Source organism: Aptenodytes patagonicus, chromosome 3 (genome assembly GCF_965638725.1).
Source record: "Aptenodytes patagonicus chromosome 3, bAptPat1.pri.cur, whole genome shotgun sequence".
NCBI lineage: Eukaryota > Metazoa > Chordata > Aves > Sphenisciformes > Spheniscidae > Aptenodytes > Aptenodytes patagonicus.
The window spans coordinates 93,864,686-93,888,079 of record NC_134951.1 but is presented as its reverse complement, the minus strand read 5'-3'; the positions used below and the strand labels follow the sequence as shown (position 1 = coordinate 93,888,079).

Genomic DNA, 23,394 nt, shown 5'->3' with positions numbered 1-23,394 from the left:
GACTAGTAGACACAAATCCTGGTGAGTAATATATTTTGGGTGGATCAGAAGAAACCTTGAATTAACTTCTGTAAAATGCAGGATTTGGGGAAGGATTGCATCTTGGGAATCTCTTGCTCAGTTTTCCCCAAATTTATATCATATACTATCTAGTATTCTCTAAACGGAAAGCAGATTTCAGATAAGTGCAAGTAGGGAAACTTCACAGCAATTGGAATAACCTACCTTTAAACAAAGCAATATACACTCTCACTGAAACGTGCACTCTGCTACAATGCACTGAAACCACACAATAGGCACAACCTCATTTTCAGTTTCATATATTAAAATGAAATTATTTGCTATAGATTTCCCATGTTGCCTTATTTTCTCTGGATCTACCTCACACATTTCAGGAACAAGCACATTTGACTATGGATGTAGCTCTTCCCTGAAAACTTCACTACTGAACACCACTATACTAATCTCTGATTCCCATATGCAACAAGCAGCGATGTATATAGCTATATCAGCTATACCTCTAGTTATACTATTTTATAGCAGCTAGAGATTTAAATTTAGCAATTCACGCTTCTCTGTCTCTTTCACGCTAAAATTCTCTTACATGCACAACCTGGGGCTTGCCCTGAGGGTCATCAAGAAAATAAGACTAGGAGAAACAGCCAGCCGTCTTCTAAGCAAAGACGACTGACAAAATCATATCACCATTGCTTTGTAAATCAGTGTTTAACAACAGTTCCAGGGAGTTGCAAGGTTTAATTTACAAATTAATCAGTAAAAACCTTTCTTCCGATGAGGAAAAAGGAGCAAGAAACTGTTAACAAAGTTGCAGCCATCACTGTTGTCTGAGCTATCATTTTGACATCCAAAGATCAGGCAGGGTGTGCTCCGGGATGGCCCAAATACTCATACTGGATAAATCATGACAGAGGAACTTCATTGCGTCAAGAGAGAACTTTGGCTTGATTCCTGCCACCATTTAAACAATACAGAATGATTTTATTTACAAAGATGCTTTCCTTCAAAATAAAGGAATCAATACATGCCTTAAAATTGACCTTTTTAATTGACTGACCTTTGGGACAAGAACCACATTCTAACGACAGTAATACTTGTGCATTAATTGTAATGATGAATTCTTTCAACCACAGCGTTTTTTTAAAAAGCACAAATTTGTGTCTCCAGCTAGTATAACAGTTTTGCGTAAAAAACTCTTATCTCTGTATAGATTCATGGTGATTAAAACATCATAGAGAACTACTAGAAGCATCAGCTCTTTGTAACGTATTTTTTTCTTGTCACCAATGAGAAAGTTGTTCTCAGCACTTTCTAAATTATTTCCTGTAAAAAAAATTCAAAAAGAAGCTCAACCTATACAAAGACTGAATAGCCACAGACAGTAGGTACTTAACAACAAGCTCCAATAAAATAAAAAAATCAGGACCATTTCCAAGCAGAAGTAAACGTTATTTTGGTGATAAATAATGTTTATATAATTATACAACAAACTGTGAGAAACAGCAGATTACACATGATGGGAAGCTTAAGGACACACCCAGTATAAATCTGAAGCATGAAAATAATGACTAGCATATTGACTTGTATATATTGCTGTATTTATAATCAAACAGGAACAACAACTACTCCACAATCTGCAGAATGACTACTGTAGAAGTTTCTCTCACCACAGATTAATATGCTTTTCTAAGACAGATTAACCAAAAGCTAGTTTGAGACAGTGTGTATTGGTAACAAAGATAACGACAAAATCTACAGATACATCATAGAGCTTCTAAATCAGTTTTACATTAAATCCAGGAAAAAAGTTTGTGAAAGAATGACTGATCTGTCCCAAAAATGCTGACAAACAACAAAGAGAACATACTGCAGAGTCTCTACACGACACGTATTTTGCTGCCCTTATTCATTAACTACCCCCTCAACACTGGCCAGTGCTGTTGTGCAAGAGCAGACCTCTTTCCTACACAGTAAAGGCAGCCTCCCATACTCCCCCTGAACATGCAACTCTATCTATCACATTAGCACATACTAGCAATAATTACAGAAGGCTGTCCTGCTTTATCACTCTGCGCATCATTAGGGTTACCCAAATACACAATTTAGTTACCCCACAATACACAAACTGGATTTTTTGCAGTCTACATACACTTATTCATAATGGATGCCTTTATTTTAAGGTAACTCAGATGATCAGTATTATTCCTGACAGCTTTTTCCTCTGCCACCCCCCCAATAGAATTATTTAATTCTAACATTAAATAGATGTTACAGCAGCAGGAAAACTATGCTAATGTGACTATGCACATGTCCCTTTTATTCCATCCTCTTGCCTGTTTTCAGAGGTTTTCAAACACAGAAGTAACTAATGGAACTCACTGGTAACACTGATTACACAACTTCCCCACTTACCATCTATAAACCCATTAACTTGCATTTGATTAAAACACACTCTTTAAAAAGGCATCTAATCCTAATTGGAAAGGGTGATGATAAGGAATTCAGCATCTTCCCGGCAGTTTGTGCCAACAGCTAACCACCCTCACTGCTGAGAACAGCATGTCCTAGATCTTACAGATTTGGCTCTTGTTACTTTGATAGCTTTTTTTTTTTTTAATGAAGTGAAGAAATTGATCTAAGCCTTTCACTGTAAGATATTTCCTCCATCTGTCACTGATATCTACTATGTTTCTTCTGCACTTGTTAGTATTTCAAGACCCTTCTAAAAACCAGAACTGCATATTATATTCAGCTATCAGTCTCATGAACAACATTCCCCACCTCTTCTTCATTTTAAAAACTGACAAAAGTAATGGTAAGGATTATATATATATTTTTTTTTTGGTTTTTTTACCAGTTTGTCCCTGATAGAAGAACCACCTAACTATCCTAAAATGCACTTGAAAAAACCCGAATTATAAGCAATGTATATCAAGTTCTATGACTATCCTGTCCTTTACAAATGATCTGCCACACAATCCAAACGTCACATACAGAAAACTACTCCTCATGAGTAGTTTCACAGTTGCTCCCAGCTTGTTGATAAAAATTTTTGTCATCTTCAGGATTATAACTATTTTCTCTTTCCAAAATGAAGCATCATTAATAACTGCAGCTTGAAGTTTCTCACTTCTAAATATACTTAAAGAGCTTTCAAATCACATCATACAGCATTATTTTTTTTAAATCTGATTGTAGCATTATGTAGCATAAAGACAAATGCGCTTTTTAAAAAAAAACAAAACACAAGTATTTAACTTTTCTGACCAGTTTCTCAGAATTTTTTTTTTTTTTAAAGAGGAACTTATAAAAAAAGTAATTTTCATACTTGCCTGTAGTATTTTAATACTGATGTTTTAAGGACATGAACAAGATAAAAGATTTTTCTCTTCCTACAAACCTTTGTCTTCCTCCAATCTGGCCTTTCTGCTTCCCTCTCTGGCATCAACTTCCCTTCAAAAACTCCTGTTTTTTCTTCCAGTTTACTCTGTCTTCATAGGCTACTAAGGTGAAGATTAGGAATGGGAAAGCCTGAGAGGCAAAAAGAAATCCTGACCCAAAAGCAGGTTGAACCTTTGGAGTGAGCTACAGTGAGCAGCAAGGCAATGATGCACAGGGCAACAGTGCTCAGTCCAAATTCACTGCTACCTATGAAAAATGAATATAACTCCTCCTTGGAAATAGGATATGAAAATGACTAAGGACAAAAAAAGTGGGCAATTTAAACAGCTCCATCTAACACCTGATACGATATATACTGCAACAATTTTGATAGTGGTACCCACAAATAACCTGCGGACTGAAGAGAAACAGGAATGCTAGCAAGGTGGTTTTGTACCTTTGAGACTGTTTCACACCAGCAAAGACATCGTATCAGAAATTGCCTTTGCATTTCTTTCTTAAAGTACTAAAGTAAATCCTGATTTAAACATTGCATTGAAGTGTGCCACACAGTTAAATCAAATTCAGAAATGATACTTTAACAGAATGACATGAATATGAAACAAAGGAAGATGAATATTACTTTAGTATAACAGGCAGTATATAAACAAAAATTAGGTAAGTTGCATGTAATGTATCTACAATCTTATCCCAAATAGTGAAAGAATTAATTTGAAAGCTAAAGAATCTGTGACTCTTCCTGATGCAAATTCTTTTATTCATATGAAAGAAGTTAATTTTTATTTTAATTTATAATTTATATTATATGCAATGAAGAATGTAAAATAAAAGCTGTTTCAAACATGATACATGCACCACTAAACAAGATTAAATATTGCTGAATAAATATTAATTATTAAATACTGCACCAACATATAACTACTTACGCTCAGAAATAATCTGAGCATGCAACCCTTCAAGAGTATTTTTTCCCTTCTATCTACCAATAGTCAAATATCTAAGTCTCTTCCCAACTCACCATATACGCAGTTCTATATATATAGCATATAGCAGTCCTGAGATATAGTCACTTGCATAACAAATTCAAGGTTTTTAAACATTTACATCAGGAAGCAAAGAATGCGAATCAGTCTATTCTTACCCTGACTTACAATTTCCAAAGGTTGTACATTCGTGTTAACAACTACTTTGCAAATGTTTCTAAAGCGAACCCCATAGTCTAAACAGCATGCTTTTGTTTACGGTACTGCAACAAGCAGTTGCAGTGCGTAGCAACAATTTCACTTCTAAAAGGACTCTAGTGTTTGCTACTGGCAAAGGAGTACCTGAAAAACATGCAGTGAGGGAGTCTTGCTAAAACTGTAATTCCCTGGGTCACAGGGAAAAGTGGTTTAGAAATTAAAGAAACGTAACAACTTACAAATGACACAGTTTCCCACTTAAGTATCTTCAGTAGAACCTCCAGTTCCCTTTTACTGAATGAACCTCAAGAAAATTATGTCTCTTAGGTCTTGACAACATGGTAAAAATAACCAAACGCCCAGCATCTCCCACAGACAGATAAAATCCTCTCCAGGTGCAAGAGAAAGCGTCACGTACCATTGACACATTCAAAGACATCACAGCACTTGCCAGGTGTTCCATCTCCACGCGAGACTATCTGGGGAATGGAGCCTGCCTCGCACATGGGGAAACCACATAAACCAGAGAGACACTCGCATCTGAAACCAAAGAACAGTAAGGAAAACCCCATAAATAAATGAAGCCATGTATAAGGGGAAAGAATAAGCAAGAGGAAAATGGAAAGCTGGAGCACAAGTTCCAGCATTAGCATATTCATATCTTAGAATCATCTTTTATTAACCCATCAGCCAAGATAGCTTATCGACCTGAAGGTTTTTTTTAACCATCCAAACTGTTTGCTGGTCAAGCAAACAAGAAGGTGGTACTATGCAACACCAACGCTCCTCTAGTGCTGTATCTAAAGACGTAGAAAACTGTAGTTCCAGACTGTTTGAAAATAACTGTATTCTCCAGACTTGCAAAATTAGGCTTCTCCTCCAATTCTCTCTGAAAAAATCAAAATTGGTGAAACACTAACAGCAGTAACTGCACCCATTCATCAGAAGAGTGTTCTCTCATTAGGAAACCATATTATACCCAGTTTTATATAGGGAATAATTAAAGAGAAAGGAAGACCATGCCGAATTGTTAAATCTAAGCCAAATGAAAATAATTGCAGGTTCTCTTTTGGTTTTTGATGGTGCTGCCCTCAGTTTGTGGAGAGGCAACCAATTACATAAGATGCCAAGTAATGTGGGAGGCTAGGTATATTAAATACTGTGGTTAGTTTTAGAGATTGGATCATTCTAAAAATAGCATTTTCTCCACGTAAGTAGTATTTATTTGCTTATTTAAGAAAACAGCCTAAAGAACTGGAAGACATAAAATGTAGAAAAACGATAGTCACATTTGTTTCCAGATTCTTTGCTTTATGATTAACATAATAGTTTAAAAGTCAAACACTTAAGACTTTTGATAAGTTTACATTTAACAGAGTTCTTGCCTCGAACAATGGACACATTACAGGCAAAGCAAGCAACGAATCAATAAAATGAGAGACAAAATGAACAAAGAGAAATATGCAAATATAGCTAAGAAACTTCATGGAATAGGACTTAAATTTTTCAATTGCAAATCACAGATTTTTTGGTAAAAAAACTTGTAGATTAATTTAGCATACTACAAATACACATGAATTTCAAAAGGAAAAAAAGAACTCAGCAGAAGATCCTGTAGTTATGAATTAAAGAAACAGAAATCAGAACTCCACTTGTTAACAACTATTTCAAATATTTTAAGTATTTCAAGACAACCCTCACACTAAACCACGCATTAGTTAGAAGCATCATCAGCACTTAATGTGTTTGGTTATTCTTTCTGCTTAAAAACCAAGAAGTTTGGTTCTCCTCTACCATGCATGTCTCCTTAATTGCCCAACAGCCATTTCATCTCAGACCAGGGTTCAATGAATGAGGAAGAGCAACCTCTCAACAGACACGGTTTTAATATCGCTCCCTTTAACCTCATCAGTGTCAGATAATGTTGTTATATTCTCCACTGTAAGGTATTACTCAAAAGGAAATTTGCAAGAAGAAAAACAAGTAAAGTCAAGGAATCTCACAGAACCTTTATTATACTATCTGAAAAGGATTCTTAAAAAATTGCATTATAGCAGTGTGTTACTATAAAGGGATAAATGAGTTCTTGAAAAAACAGTATTAATTATATCACATTTCACAAATAACATTAAATATGTTAAGATAAAGTGAAGCAATTTAACTCTATGTGCACATATATACTACAGTATAGCGACAGTTTTAAAACAGGCATTTCAAGGATTTTTTTTTTATAATATTGTGCTTACCGTAACAGTAGAGGAAAATGAACTAGACCAACAAAAAAGTAAGAGTACAGAAACCAAAGTTTTATTCATCATACCTTCGCTTTTGACATTTTCTTCTCCACTTATTTGTAAATACAAAAAAAGGGGGAATCCAATTATTTTCTTTACTGTATGCCCTTTGCCTTCAGAGATGTAGGAAGGAAAAAAAAAGCATTATGGCTTCTACTACATGGGATCAAAAAACCCAATGGATTTGTGACAGCAACTTCCCTTTAAGATGACTCTGTAAGTAATCTTACAGATTTCTGTACTAATATCTCATCTTTTGCTGCCCCAAGAGAAGGAAGATACTTATTGGGGCTGGAAAAGAAAAAAGAAAAAAGACAACCTCTAGCAATCAGCGAAAAAGAACTTCTAGCACTGTCAGGTTCAAGGAATTTGTACCTTAACCCATCTAGCAGACGTTGCTTTGGAAGATGCTTTTCCCTTGCGAGAAGAATGAAACACAGAAATAAGCACCTACATATTACTAAAGAAGAAAGAAAAAATCTTTTAAAACATATGTAACAAAAAAAAGTACAGACACAATCTGAAAGCGGTATTAAGATAAAAATACTAGGTTTCACTTCACCACCCTATACTCAACACCCAGATAACGTCTGGGAAAATAGGTAGATCAAACTTCCTGAAAATTCACGTCTTTCACAGAGAAAATGGCACACGTGATGGAAATATAGTTGTGGACCTTGATTTTCCAAGTCTCATGAGCTGAAATTACCACTCTTACTTTTATTGCCTTCGCAACAAGCTTTTTCAGACATGCCTGTATCTGCTATATTCTTTGCCTCACATTCATTATCATTGACGATTTGAGTTGCAGAAGAATATTAACTGATTAGATTAATAACTTGTACTTTTCCCCTCTCATTTTCTTCCCAGTCAACTGCTTTAAAAAAAACAAAAACAAAAAACACACAACCAAAACACAAAGCCAAACAACAACAACAAAAAGAATCACCAGATTAAGTAACTTAAGATAGGACAATCTTCCAGAAGAACGGCTGAAAAAGATGTTTAAAAGACTGGTGGGAGCCAGTGTTCCTTTCTGCAGAAAAGACTCCCTCTCATTCACAGTAATCAAAGCTTTGCATACTCATTCACAGTGTAAGCAAACAAAACCCCACACTCCAAAATTTTATAAATTGACTTCCCATTTGGTTAAAAAATAATCCATGCATAGGAGAATGTCAAAGTAGCAAATGGTCTCAGATGGACTTTTAAATAGTCTGCATTCTTTTCAGCCAGCTCTGCTAGGAAAACCTTTGACCATCGTCCAGGCTATTAGCATGGAAAACATTGTTTTGGAGACAGAAGTCTTTCAGGAAGAAACCCAAGGAATTCTGGTAGCCGAGCACGGCTGTCACACTGCCAAAACAACAACATCTGGAAATTCGGAGTAAGTGATCCTGTTCTCAGTAAGAGAGCAAAATGAGCTTTATAGTACTAGATTTTTCTGAAGCGCCTTTTGGAGCAGAGGGACAGATGAAAGAGAAGTTGTAGTCCAGCTCTATGCTCTATCACAGGCAGCTCAGCTATCCACCTGCAGGGTGTATCTTAGCCTTGGTATTGAGCATTAGGTTGGAAGAAGTTTAGCAGGCCAGATTGTGATAGGCCTGTTGGTAGTGGCCATGGTCCTTCTTAAAGTAGTTTCTATAAAATTTAGCAGTTCAGACTGCTGATCAGTAAGGCACATGTTGCTTCTGAGCTGCTCCCTCTGTAACTGTAACTTGCCTAAGGAAAACAGATACAGCAGAAGTTACTACAAGGAAACCTTCCCAGAGAGAAGACAACTTTATATGTTGCCTTCTCTCTCTACACAGCCTGCAGCGACACAACTGCAGCAAATAGCATGGTGGCATCCAAAAGTTCCAAAATTAAAGGGAGGTCAGTAATGGAGGTACCAAGAAGTTGGCACGCAGTATCTGCCCCTCACACACCTTTATTAGCCAAGGCTCTAAGGAAACACGTCTCCGTAACAGCACTCAAGTCAAGTCAAAAAGAACACGTCCTTTTAACAAGGAAGAACAGTCTTGTAAGAGAGTACAATGTCCCCTAACAAGAGGGCCCAGGAAGGGGAAAAAAAAAAAGGAGAATCAAACAGTCATGCAAGAGACTTCATGGAGTGCAGCCTGAAAAGGTGGTGGGATGGCCTGGAAGGAACCAAGAATCCCAGGTAAGTAGTCAGCTGTACTGAAATTTTGAAAATACAAAATCAGCCTGACTGGTAAAAGGAATTGTCTTCAGTTCTTCAAGTTAAAAAAAGAAAAAGTAACAACAACAATAATCCTAGAAATTTCAACAACTGAGCAAGGGAAACTTCAGTATATAAAGAACCAGAAACAAGACTATGTTCATTAACCAATGCTTTACAGATTGAGGAAGGTAACTGCTTCAGTAATATAAATGGCCTGATTTTTAATTTCAGTTTTTAAGTTCTTCAAAACAGAAATAATTTCATTACTTGTTTAGTTTATATTTGAGGGATTTTTGGGTTTTTGTTTGTTTGTTTGTTTCTTTTATATAATTATTTTCCTTTTTCCTTTATGTCACCAAAAGTGCAAAAAGGAAAAGGAAGAAGAAAAAAAATAAATCAAATGGGATACTTGTAAATGACAATTTTTATTTAAAATCTAATTATCTTGGTTCATTTACTTCTGTTATTAAACAGATGAAAAGAGAGAAGGGTTTGGTTAGCCTCAGAAAACTGTTTTGATGGTAGGATCAAAAGCATTCTCCAGGCACAAGGCATAATGGCTATGAAAATAAGAACAGGCACCCTGGAAAAAAGATATAGTACCAGTGAATGGAAAGGTTGGGGTGGGGGTGTGTTGAGGAGAGGGATATTTATTTTGAGGATCAAAACAAAGTGAAGTCCAAAGCACTGAGACTAGAGAAAAGCATTCCTGAAACATACATCACATTCCTGTGGAGATTTTATCACGGTCCTCCTTTTTTTCCTTGCAGGAATCTAATACAATTTGCATTATTAGCACTTATATTACCTAAATGTTGTAGAGAAACCTCCCACAGATCCGTTAATAATATAAATACTTAAGGATACTGTAAAATAAGGAATTGTCAGAAGAGAACGCCCAGCATTATCAAAGCTTGATGAACTAGAGGCGAGGAAAGGAGATTAAATGCAAGACCCTCCCTATCATCAAGCATAGGGTGTAAGAGATGACAATACAGCAAAATGATATATTAACATAGCAATCTCATGAAATCAGCGAAGGATTATGTCCACATTACTTATGCTTGAAGTCATGACGTGAGTTAAGTGGGTTAAGATGATGAGTTTTAAACTGGTCAAGCTACAGCTTAAGGAATCAACCAAATGCTAGTCTTAGGAAAGATAAACTCCAGTCCTACACAGAAAGTCACGCTGCAGGCAAAGACAAAGCCATTGGGACACCTCCACCCAAGAAGTTCAGCTAGAATTTTCCTAAATCTTCGGACATACAGACTGGAGAGTTTTCGCCCACAAGTTCAGGGTCACTGTTTTATACATTTTGCATTTTCAGTTTTAAAGATACGATTAAGCAAGTCAGTAATGAAAGCATTCCTTTTTCCTGGAAAGCTTTTAGTATTTTATTTTGGAGATCAATAATAAACCTGTAGAAAGAGATGGCAGAAGAACTGTGGAAGCTGCATAACACTTATTATTGGACCATTTCCAAATGCTCAAAAGTTTTGCATCACTTCTATGTGAATTGAGTCATATGGAAGTTCTTCCTAATTCTTCTTCTTCTAATTCTCCAAGGGGTTTACGTATCCAGAAATCAAAGCTAGTGTCCTCCCAAGTAAGAATTCCTTTCTAAAATTCTGGATATTGTTACAAACAGATACCCAATATAATAGTGCATTTTTCCATGAGAATAGTAATCTTTATACACAGGGGACATTTAAATATGATGAAAGGCAACTAACTAGCTTTTAATTAAAGACATTGTGAAAGGGAATGGGTTTTGTGCATCTTTTGCATATTATTAGCGTCAGGAAATAGCAAACAGATGCTAAGCAAGGGAAAAAGTCATAAAATCAGCATTCACATCAAGTAGATTACCATCTTTCCAACGCTTACTAGAATCCAAAGAGTTCATTTGACTAAAAGACTTGATTTCATCCTCTGACTAATGTTAAGTCAACTGTTTTGATTGACCAAAATCAGACTGGTCTGTTTCCCAGAGGGATGAGACAGGAAAAAAGGACAGTCACAAAAGAGTCACACCATGGAACCAGTAGGCATACAACCACTGGCCAATTCCACTGACATTTCAAGTGCACTGATTTTTTCAAGTACACTGATATACGTATAGACCCTTTTGAATTCATCAGTATATGAAATAAAACACAGTATAAAACGGTCCCACCCTGCATTTTTCTCATATTTTGCCCTACCAGCTTATGTTTTTCTGTTTTGAAGATGTCTTTGGTTTTTACCACTATGTACCTCAGTTACTGTCCCGGTTTTGGCTGGGATAGAGTTAATTTTCTTCCTAGTAGCTGGTACAGTGCTGTGGTTTGGATTTAGGGTGAGAATAATGTTGGTAACACACCAATGTTTTAGTTGTTGCTAAGTAGTGCTCACACTAGTCAAGGACTTGTCAGCTTCTCATGCCCCGCCAGTGAGAACCTGGGAGGGGGCACAGCCAGGACAGCTGACCCAAACTGGCCACAGGGATATTCCATACCATGTGACGTCATGCTCAGTATATGAACTAGGGGGAGTTGGCCGGGGGGTGGTGACCACTGCTTGGGAACTGGCTGGGCATCGGTCGGCGGGTGGTGAGCAATTGCATTGTGCATCACTTGCTTTGTATATTCTTTTATCATCATTCGTATTATTATTATTTTCCATTCCTCTTCTGTCTTAAACTGTCTCTATCCCACCCCACAAATTTTACTCCACCCCCCCCAATTCTCTCCCCCATCCCACTGTAGGGGGAGTGAGTAAATGGCTGTGTGGTGTTTAGCTGCTTGCCTTCATGATATAACAAACATTTCAAAACCAAAGATAAGTTATTAGTTAACATGTCATACAAATGTTAGTTATATGGTATTATTATAATCTACTACTTTTCTTATTTCACTACTTTTTAATGAGGAGTTATAAATATCTGTTCCTCTTACAAATAAAACACAATTCCTAGGGACTTCAGGTCAAAAATCACTTACAAATAATAGTTTTCTAAGTAATTCACTAACTTCAATATTCCAGTAACTCCGAACTTTCTTACTCCGGAATGACTTATCTCCCTCAAACTAAGCCATTAGGGACTCAACATAAGCAAACAACAACAACAACAACAAAGAAAAACAACAAAAATGGCAAAAAACCCTACCAACCCTCCCTGAAACACATTGTTTTTTAATTTATCCGATTGCTTAATTTGATGTCCACTCTTTCTTCTTTGAAAGAAGACAAAAAACCCCAGTAATTATTCCATGTTTAGCTTTTTCATGCCATTTGTGGTATTAAACAGCTTTCTCATACCCCTGAAGGCAATTCTGTACAAGTTTAGGAAGGATAAATTGACTAAGACTCTGTTTGAGAACTGTTCCATGCTGTTTTCATATGAGAGAGGCCAGAAAGCAAACTGTCCAGAAGGGGCAAATATGACCTTCCTAAAAACGTGGCAAACCATTAGATGATCATTTAGCTTCTGAATTTATTCCATTATGGACTAAATTTAAAAATGAGGCCAGAAGATTGCTCCAGAACCCCAGTGTTTCTGAAACCAAACAACTCCATTCAATTAATGAGACCTTTTCCATGTAGTGGGAACCATGTACGCAAGAACTGTAACCCTTTTCTAGAAACAAGATTCTTGAAATTCCACCAATGACATTTCAGGGAAGAGCAGTGAGAAACTACTTATTATTTTAAAATGGTCCACAACCTTCAGTTCCACTTTTTAAATATTAAATAATTTAAGAAGGAAAAAAGGAAGCAGCGATTTGTGGCTGCTGAAGTCTGACACAATGTTTCCTGCTATTTTCTAGAGGAAACACAACTTCAACTCTTTTGATATAACCTCAATAATGTTGATATTATCATCTGCTCCGAGTACTGTTGGAAACTGCTGGGAAATTCTCATGTCTACTTCCCTTCTAAAATGCAAACATCCAAGTGTTATTTCTATTGCTTTATTATGTATATGGGACTCCCTAGGCATCTGTACAGTTGTGAGTTTGAAGACAACTGTCAAAGACATTACTGATCTCTGTGATACAAACAGAAATTTGCCTGTTCAAGTCAGAAATTATTCTGAACTAAATCACCTATTCAATTTCCAAATAAGTTAATAGCTAATTAAGTAGAAGAAATGGAACAAAATAGAGTGGGAAGTCTTGGGGGGAGGAGAAAGAGCAATATTCAGTGTAATCAAGGTACACACTAGTTCTTAGACTGACAAGTGAAAACAAAAATTTGTAACAGAAGATATGTCTACCAGCTTACTATAAATTGAAAGAGTTCAAACACCAGCTTGCTTGTCAAGAATGCAAACAAAACTAAGTTCTACAGACACTACAATCCCATTCTACTTCTAAACATAAAAACACCATCCAAAAGTAGATACAATTAAGAGTTACTTTAACTTATCTCGGTTAAAATTTCTTCTTAAGTTTAACAGTGAAGGAGTAAACATACCATTAACACAGCACTTGGTCAGATTGAAGTGCTACATATACTTTTCCATAAAAACTCATACATAAAAAAGGAAGCTGCTTGCATAACTATGATCAATACTTCCTCCCCCTGTGCACATGCTGGTGTTTTTTTTTTTTTGCTTATGGGAAATGTGCGCCTGCCTTTAGGTAGCATTGTCTTGAAAGGTTTTGCAATTCAATACTTCCTAGGAGTTGGTGGAAGAGCATGGATGTGTATTTTTAACTTACACAATACAGGTGCAAAAAGCTGATCTTATAAAAGATGCAAGCAGGGACCCCTGTATTTACAACATCTTACAGCTTCTTCTGCATAAGATTCACATGGTATTTCTTCTGAAAACGTTTTCATGTTTCCTCTCTTGGTTAGAGGTCTCCGACACTCAGAAGTCAGCCATCAGGCTCCAAAAATGTCTTGTGTTTCAAGAGCTTCTGTTCAAGTTTTACTGAGATGGCTTTAAAAAACAAACAAACATCTTTTTCTCATTTGTGGACTTCAGGGAAATACGTTTGCTTGTCAAAACAACCCACATTGCGAGGCTGGACACCAAGGCAGGAATAACCATCATCACATTGAGAACAGTTGTAGTAAGAGAGGAAGAAGGGGACTGCCTGAACTTTGAATTGAGCAATTCATCACACCTCCTGGAAGACCAACATGGAGAAGACGGACACGGAGCCCGGGTCACCTATAAAGCTCACACATGTGCCCTTTTATCCTTGCTCTTTGTGGATATTCAGTACAGTGCAGTCTGTAAACAGGACTGAATACCACTTTCTCACTTAGCAGACCTGAATGAAGAAAAATGGTTTTCCTGGGAAAAATATTTGCTGTTTCCTAGCTTTTGAGGATTTCTCTTTAAAGACTAAAATACATGAAAATGCCTAAACACCTATTTCCATATATTATGAAACTTCACAACATTGCAGTGTTCTATTTAGCCTTTTCATCAACTGTTAAAACAAACAAAACCCTATTGCAAGCCTGAGCTTCATGTGCAATGGGTTCAACTGGCATCAACATAGAGCTTTCCTGCAGTACAAAACCTGCCTCTTCAGTAAGCAACAGTCTCTCCAATTCAACACCAAGTGTTATAATACCATGGTACTGGATGGTCAGATGTACTTGAGATGGCAGAGTGGTCTGCTAGAGGTAAAGTACAGGAGGAACAACTTGAGCAAGTTGGCCACGATAGCTAGAAACCGGAGTTTCTAAGAAGCTGATGAAAGAACTGAAGTCATAGCAAAGCTTCTGCAGAACACTTAACATGCTTTTGTGAGACCTTTGGTCCACCTACCCAGGTTACTCAGAAGTCAAGCCCTGAATAGAAGTCCCAGGAAGATACAGGTGCTTGGATTTGTATTTGGTCTTACCAGTTCCAGCTGAACTTTCCTTTAACAAGAACTGGGATCCACAACCACTTTCTCTTGGATACCATTTCTTGAGGATGAGATGGGTGGAGGAGAAGGATCTAAAATTCTAGAACAAATACAAGGGAGACCTCTGTATCAGCAAAAGTTGCTTAAGAGAGGTGACTGGTACAGGGGGAAAAGAGAAAAGGTTACACCTCCTGAAAAATCATGACTGCCCTCTAAAGAAGGTTGGGAAAAATGAAGTGGTAAATCCTGTACTGAACACCCAAACAACGTATCATAAAATTAAGGTCTGTCAAAGACAGGAAAACCTAAGAAAAGAATCTAGACAAACATGCAAGAATCATGTTGTATTATGATAAGGAACGACGTAGAAAAGATCTGGCCCAGCCAAGCAGCTAAGAAGAATGAACAGAAAGGGTGTACTCTACCCCTGTTATTGAGTGGGATAGATGCAAAGGTAATCAGGGACTCAGAGGCCACCTCTACAGGTGCTATCAGAAGAAAAACATTATCCAACTAGCTGTATGTGGGTACTCTCACATATAATGCAATTATAAATTGGTAATAGCTTAAAAGAGAACTTACAACTATAGACTTCCCAGTTATGATTCTGGTGGCTGCCATAAAATGAGAAGAACTGTCCTGGTTTATGTGTAGCTGCCACTAGGATTCCCTAGACACTGGTGTAACATGAAATACAGAATATTGGCTGGTAGGTCTAGTGCCGTGACAGGTTGTGGACACAAAAGATGATACAATGACAACAGGTCCAAATATCATAAAAAGGGATGAAGTACATTAAAAGCAATTGCTTACTGGGCAAAATAATCTAGAAGGATAACAAAATCAAATAAATTTAAACGACCTCTGAAGAGGTGTGATTTTTGCATAAACAGCTGCCACAGGACCTCTGTTTCAATTCACTAACATGAAGAGACAGCATGGGTGACTTAACTGGTATCTACAAGTTTTCTGAAAAATAAAAGTGAAACTGCAAACGATGAATTTCTCAAGTGGCATCTATACTGTGCCTAAGAGCACAAAGTTCTACGAGAAACAAAAGACTACAAATAGTAAAACAGGCAATTTCTTCCTTTGGAATCAAAATCAATTCAGTAATGGTATATAAAATTTAGAGACTCTCTCCAATATAAACCACTACTATTCCTTAATGTCTTTAGAACTGTTAAATAAAGCACACTCATGTTAAAAATACTTTGGTACAGGACAGTGCAAAAAAGTGTTTTCTTAATTTAATAGATTATTCTTGATGTTTTTGTAAATTTACTCTTTTTCCTACTATTTCATCCCTTGAAAGGTAATTTTACTTAATTAAATATGATAATAAAATCTGGTTTTGTACTGTTCTAAGTTGTATTCAATTTCTATCCAAATATAGCTTAACATAAACCTTGGGTAAATAAATGATTTACTACTACATCAAAGCAATACTCATTTTCTTGAGCTGTATAAAAGTGTAAGTATTTAAGAATTGGGGTGCGGGGGGGGGGGGGGCTGGGCTGTTTTCTAGGTAAAGCTTTATGCTTGGAGAAAACAAAATGCACATATAAATTGCCCCTCTGACTCTCCAACAGGACTGAGTAGGTGATTACAATGTAAAACAATATTTTACTGTACCGTCCAGAGAACTAACATTTTTGCTGGTCACTTCTTTACCATAGTGCGACCAAACTGTGGCATTGCCATTCACAGCCACCCCAGATTGAGACATTTTAGCCACATATAAAGAAAAACCAACAGGGAAAAGACTATTCAAACAAAGAAGAAAAGTTCTATGACTAATTAATTTAAGAAACTTTTTCAGAGGTTTTCTTCTAAACAATAAACCTATAATCCTACTCCTTCATGCTACTCGAGCCAATTGAGAGTTTTGCATTTGCAGCACCATCCGGCTATCTGTAACTAAGCGATAGTGAATTTGGTCTGATTCAAAGAGTTCATTCGCTCATCCCTCAAGCCCAAGTCTTTTGGGCTCCAATTTTGCAAGACTATCTGTAAAAAGCTCTTCTTCACTTTTCTGACATACGAAATAGTCGTTGTGACTTGTATTCCTGTTTCATTTAGATTTATTAAGCAGTTCACTGCTCTTTCTGTCTCTCTGTAACTTGCTATCTGCTTCTGTTACACTTCATTTACATTTGTTTTTTCCCTCCTCCTCCCACCACAACAAACTTGAAACTGCTTTTTTAAAGCTAAGACTCAGATACAAAATAAGCTACTGGAGATTTTCATGGATGAATATGTATTTCTGAACTTTTTCTAATCTAGAACATATTCAGGCTTATGGTGTGAGCTTTTTAAATATGTCAAGCAAACTTATTATTGAGATTTAGTGAACATACTCCTGGATGCTTCTCTTCTCTCAGAAGGATATTATTATATCCTATATTATCAGCAAGACATTCAAGCCAGCATGTGCATGCTGCAAGAGTTCACCTCAGGAGGTAAAGGACCACGACACTGACTCATCGGGACTGATTCACCTCCAAAATCTGGGGGAGGAGGGGTGTGGGAAATGTTTTTTCTTCATTGTTAAGTAGTTTGGGGAAGGGGTTACATTTCCATTTTGTAAAAGTAAACCGTGTGAGACAATATTAATTAAAAAGCCCTATTATTTTTTAAAAAGCTAGAATCCAATACAAGGAAAAGGACTGGTGAATACGGACGACAGAAATTGAGAAAGAAGGTGATCTAATGGTCAGATTTTTAAGGCAAGCTTAGTATCTTCAAAAGACAAAATCAAGTCTCATAAAACTGTCCCTGTCAAAGCAACATCGGTTGCTTTTAGCTATAATTGCATTATTTAATCCTTCTCAATTCAATCCTCTATCAGTTTTCCCACTATTTTTCTCAGAATTGATGTCAAGATAACCAGGCTTTAATTACTTAGGTTTTGTTCTTTTTAATATTGTCACAGTACCGATATCTTTCTGGTTCTCTAGAATTTTCTTGGTTTATCTGGTTTTATTAAGAGACTGACCAAGAATAGCTGAAAAAAAGATCTCCATGATAACAGAGCACTGAACAAATCTTGAACTTCCAAGATCTGTAACATGCGACAGCAGGGACAATGGAAACTGGAGCAAGGGAAAAGACTATACTTAGATTACATGAAGGGAAAAAGAGCACAGAAGCAGGGGGATAAAACTAGAGCAGGAAGAGACCTAGTAAAGACTAAATTTACAAAATTATTCCAATAAAGAGAGCAGCCAGAAAGAAAAAAGATAATCCAAAAATATTTGGTGCAAAGCTATCCAAACATGCCATTTACTCCTTTGTATATAATCCTATGAAAAATGTACAAAACCATGTGAGCAGTAAAGATATAAGCCAACACTAATCACTGATATCAGCTCCTGTTATTACAGTCCATTCTTCATAGAGAAAAAATTAAATAGATTTTGATAAAAATTTTTACACTTACAAAAAAATTCTCAAAGGGATCTGAAAATCTGAAGAAAATTAATTCACAACAGAAAAATTGGATACATCTGAAGATAATGGATTCTGTACACTTCACATTGGTCATCCCTTCATTAACTTTGTAACAGAAGACGACAAACATGTATTAACAGAACTGTGATAACATGTTCTCTGTAAGAGCTCTAATACATTTTTATTTGATAAGCTCCTTGGAGAAGAGAACATCTTTATCAAGATCAGAGACAGACATATAATTTAGCTTTCCTAACATAATAGCTTGGAATTTAAGGCAAGTGTTTCATGACAGTCTGATGAAAGCTGAAGCAACAGTATTTTGATATTAATGCCAAATTCAGTAGGCTGTTCTGTTTGCAGTATTGCATTAGAAATCAGTGTGAAACTAAACGTAACCTCTGAACGCAAGTACAAGAACTTACGGTATCAGATATTTGTTTACTATTCCCACTTTTCCCCTGGCATTGCTAAAGGAGCTTTCAATAATATGAATATGCATTCAAGAGCCCACTCATAAAACAAACGCCAACTTAACACCAGACTTAAGGGTCTCTGTTTTCCCAGCATACCACATACAATAAACCAGCCAAGAACAAGATGTGGGACAGAAGTCAGACTGGTCCTGCTGTATGTGAAGTTGTCAGCTACTTGTTAACAGAGTCAGTGACATGCCATCCATCCTTAACCGTGACACTCTCCTTGACGCCTCTCCGATTCTGCTGGTATTAAGCCTTTATTTTAGTGGCAGTAAATGAAACAAATAACTCTTTCAAGAAATTAGAGTCCATAATCTTAACAAAAGTAGTTTCATGAAGTCGAAAGACTATGACCTTATGAAACACTATTTCTTTGCTCTTAATAAATTATTCTCAAATGTATATTAAAACATACAGTGCCACTTCTTTTGAACTGAATTCTAACGATTACAAAGAGATACGATATGGATTTAGGTGATTCTAAACTGAATCACAGTCAATGCAATGTCAATATTTTATAATGAGTTTAGTAAGAAATTCCAAAATTAAGGAAAAACATCTACTTTTCCCAGTGTAGAGTCATTCATCCATAAATCTGCACTTTATGTGACTTTTTCTGTAGTTTTGAAATGCAAGTCTCATGTGGGATAGAGATCCTGGCTTCAAATATAAAGCTCCAATGTTTCCTCAAATCTGAGGAAACATTGAACCTGAATTCAAATGGTTTGACTTTCATGTTCCAAGTAACTGAACTTAGTTTCCCTTTCTGCTCTCTCTTTTTTCATACATATACTTCTCTTCCCTCCAACCTTGATCTAATCTTTCTTTTCTGATTATCCCCATGTCTGTGTTCCTTTATTCCCCCCTTCAAGTAATACCTTTACCTACAGCACATGAATGACAGCTATGCCACTGTCTTCTTTAAGAAGCACAGCAGTATATTAAAATCTAAATAACTAAATACATTCCTAGCAGGCATACAACGTGTAAAGCATCTATACGATCTTATTTCTGCCAGATTCAGCTTTTCTTCTTTCCTTCTCACCTACTCTATTAAAAAGTGCATTATTGCTTTAGCTGAATTAAGGCAATCCAAAAATCTAGCAACCCACATAATAACTATATACAGCAACACAGACTGATCCACAAAATTAAAAATTAATGGAGGAGTATAAGACACCTATAATTGTTTCAACCTGCCTGCAGACTTAGGACTAGATTATGCTAATTATATTTTTTTGCAGTTTTACAGATCAAGGAGGACAGAGCTATTAACACAAAACCCTTCAGAAATCCTGATCCAATCATAAGACTCCAGGAGCTAAGAACTCATCTATCCCAGCTCTGATCCCTTGTTAAACTCTGATCCCACTAATGCACAGCAATCTGATTTCCAAGAGGTTTCAGCACAATTCACAATTATCTAATAATTCACATGCTCTATGGCTGCTTGTACAATTGAGGTCTTTGTGGGCAGGAGATGGGAATACTGTTTTTGTCACTTAAGTACCATGCACACGTACAAGTACGTTTCAGACATCAGTTACAGTTAACACACAGCAAACCAACGGGTTTTATTTTTAAACATTATTGAAGAAAGAAAAAGATTCTTTCAAGGACATGTTTGTTCTAGGTGTTTTATTTAAGATCAGTTCCCATGGGTGCGCTACAAATAGAAAATATTTCCAACTGGTCATTTTTCTGAAGTAAATGAAGTTTTATTTTCTCGGTACTCTACATTCCCTGACAGAAGGAACACTGAAGTTATCATCTACAAAGAATAAGGTGGATATTTTTCATTCCCTCCACCCAAGCAATAGGAGAAGGGGGGGGGGGGGGGGGAAATCATCAAACCACAACTTATATTAGACTGCAGAAAAATAGAACACAATTTTATTTTTGTTTCCCAAAAGTAATTTAGCCTATTTAGCACTTTTTAATCCAGCAAGTTGAAACAAATTTGGAAATAAAAATCTACCATTAATCTAAATTTTCCATTGTGTCAAGGTTTGAGTGTTAATCTGAACTAAATCTAAATTTTAACCTGAGATTGCTTCTTTGACTTTATAATCTATCTTTCTGAATACTGTCCTTAGTAGCATCTTATTCTAGTTGTCTTGAACATGCTGAGCTGTACTGGCAGCAATGCCAGTACAATGACTAGTTAAAATCTACAGCCTCCCATGCAATCCCAACTAGCCAGGTCAGCTCTCAACTAATATGGAATTATCGTAATTCCTAGGAAGGTTAATGAGAATATGTTAAAGAATAAAGGGAGGATACTGAGAATCCATACCAGGTTCTGGTCCAAAATTCAGAAAACAAAAAAAGAAAAGAAAACAACTCTGAATAAAAGAATATTTGTAGCATTCACTGAATGAGGATAATAAGTAATTTTTAAGTAGCAGACTACTATGTGTATTCTACAATTACAAATAAAATTTGTCATGTTTAGAAATATATTTTCAAATTCTAATAGACAGGATTACTGCGCTACATGAAGTTCTTCGCATCTCTTTTCCTGTCTTAATTTTTTTTTTTTTTTTTTTAAATAGATACATTTTTGACTCTCCATGCAATGAAAGACCCTCATATTTCATGGAAACAACAGTTTCAAAGAAGTCACCATATTAAATGTGTACCCCAAAGGGTACCCAACTGAAGATCCCTGATTCATTACACAACCTTTGCCATTTTCTACTTTCTGAATTCTTCGCAAGTTTACCGCTCCTTTACAATCTCACAAGGGGTTAGGAATATGGCAATATTGTATGGTGCGAAGACCTTCATACCAAATAAACCCACTAGTAACATCTACAAGAAATATTTTCTTTTTTGTGTAAAATGTTTTCAGTGATGGTACTTTTTGCTTGAATTCATATTTATTGGGCATATTGCTGAATCAGGTTTTGGGAAGTCTGTTGTAAAAACAGAAGCTGAAACACTGGTGCAGAATTTTGGAACAAAACCAACTCCAAACTCTCTTATTTTTCTGAGTTGTGATAAATTATACCTACTTGAACAACAACGGAAGTAAAATGCAAGCAAGAAGTACTTGAAACTTCTTACAGTGGTCTTCCACATACAAAAAATACCTTTTTTCCTTTAACTAGGCGATATTTTCTCTGGCATTTCTGCCACCTCCATCATTTAATTCCTTACCATCAAAGACCTTCAAAAGTTTCTCAAAAGAATTTATTTTTGTAAAATTAATTGAATATATTGAAAAACAATCTAGAGGCACAAACCCCTCAAAATCATTTTAGCAAAAATCAGCTTCATGCATTTGCACTGAGAAGAATTTTCTTCTGCTTCAAAAAGATAGATTTCGTACTTCTATCAGCCTGATACACCTTTAACCTACTTAATACAGAATAAAAGATACATGAACATTTATTGCCTGTATTTATAGTACTTGAATTGTAGAGAACAAGTTAAAAACACTCAGCCAGCAAGACACCAACCTTGTGGGCAGGGTACAGCAGCCATCAGCTGTCAGCCTGACTTGGGTTTCATAGCTATCCAGTGGGCAAACAACCTGTTGAACGGGAGGACATTCGACTGTGCTGCAATCCACACTGAACACTACGGAAGAAGGGGAGAAGAAAATTCCTTTTACTCATGCTTTAGAAGTTTTTTGCAAATTACTTCATCATAAGCAACCAGTTATGCATCAGCCTTTTAATTTAAGTCAGAAAAATTATCTAATGAAAGCATGCTCAGAACACAAAAAGACTTCCGTTCTCTTTAAGATTCACTTTTGAAAGTTATTGATTTGGGAAGAAACTGAACTAATATTAGTTAATAAAAAATTTGTAAAAGTGAGACAGGCAACCTCAAACAATCATTACACCTGTGAATAATATTAGTTACAGGAAATATACCAGGTTACTGAGAATATACTTTCACCACAGCTTTTAAAACAGTAAACAATTCATTGTTTAATTTTTTCCTGATTAAAGTCTGTTTAAGGAGTAAAATACCTGGGTCATAGGAAATAAAAAAATATTAAAGATACACTATGGATTTATGCCTGCACATGTAAACTACATTTTTAAGGATTATTCCATCAGGTTGTGTTGTTTAGGTATTTATATATGGCAAAAATGAAATGCAAATTACCAAATCCATCTGCATTAACAAGATGAAGAATCCCGCATAACTAGTAAGACTGACTGAGCTTTTTAGAAAGCAACATATGCTTAGAAATGCAAAAAAAATCAGGCTGAATACACATTTAATTCTATGAGTCATACTCAGGAGAGTTGAAACATGTCTTTATCTTATTTGGTCCTAAATCTCCCACATTAACAAACAACACCAGCTCAAGCATTATCTATTTGCTATCCCTTATCATAATTATACTAAAAGTACAGAATAAAACATGGTTCCCTCTTTAAAGAAGTAAGCTACCTACTGACTGAGTAGGCAGGATGAACAGAACATTATCAGACTGAAAATTATACAGTACGATATCCCTGATTACTGATTAAACCTGCACTTCAGTATTGACACTATTACGAC

At 36.1% G+C, this 23,394-nt stretch overlaps 1 protein-coding gene across 2 annotated transcripts in view; it reads right to left on the bottom strand.

The window, feature by feature from the left end:
* The window catches only part of CRIM1 (cysteine rich transmembrane BMP regulator 1), a 201,098-nt gene that overhangs the window by 78,606 nt on the left and 99,098 nt on the right, over positions 1 to 23,394 (bottom strand). For both annotated transcript variants that reach the window (XM_076334241.1, XM_076334242.1), the window contains 2 exons: positions 22,335 to 22,455; positions 5,020 to 5,141 (listed from right to left, as the gene is read on the bottom strand). In XM_076334241.1, the coding sequence (XP_076190356.1) occupies positions 5,020 to 5,141; positions 22,335 to 22,455 (243 nt within the window). The remainder of the gene's footprint in view (positions 1 to 5,019; positions 5,142 to 22,334; positions 22,456 to 23,394) is intronic.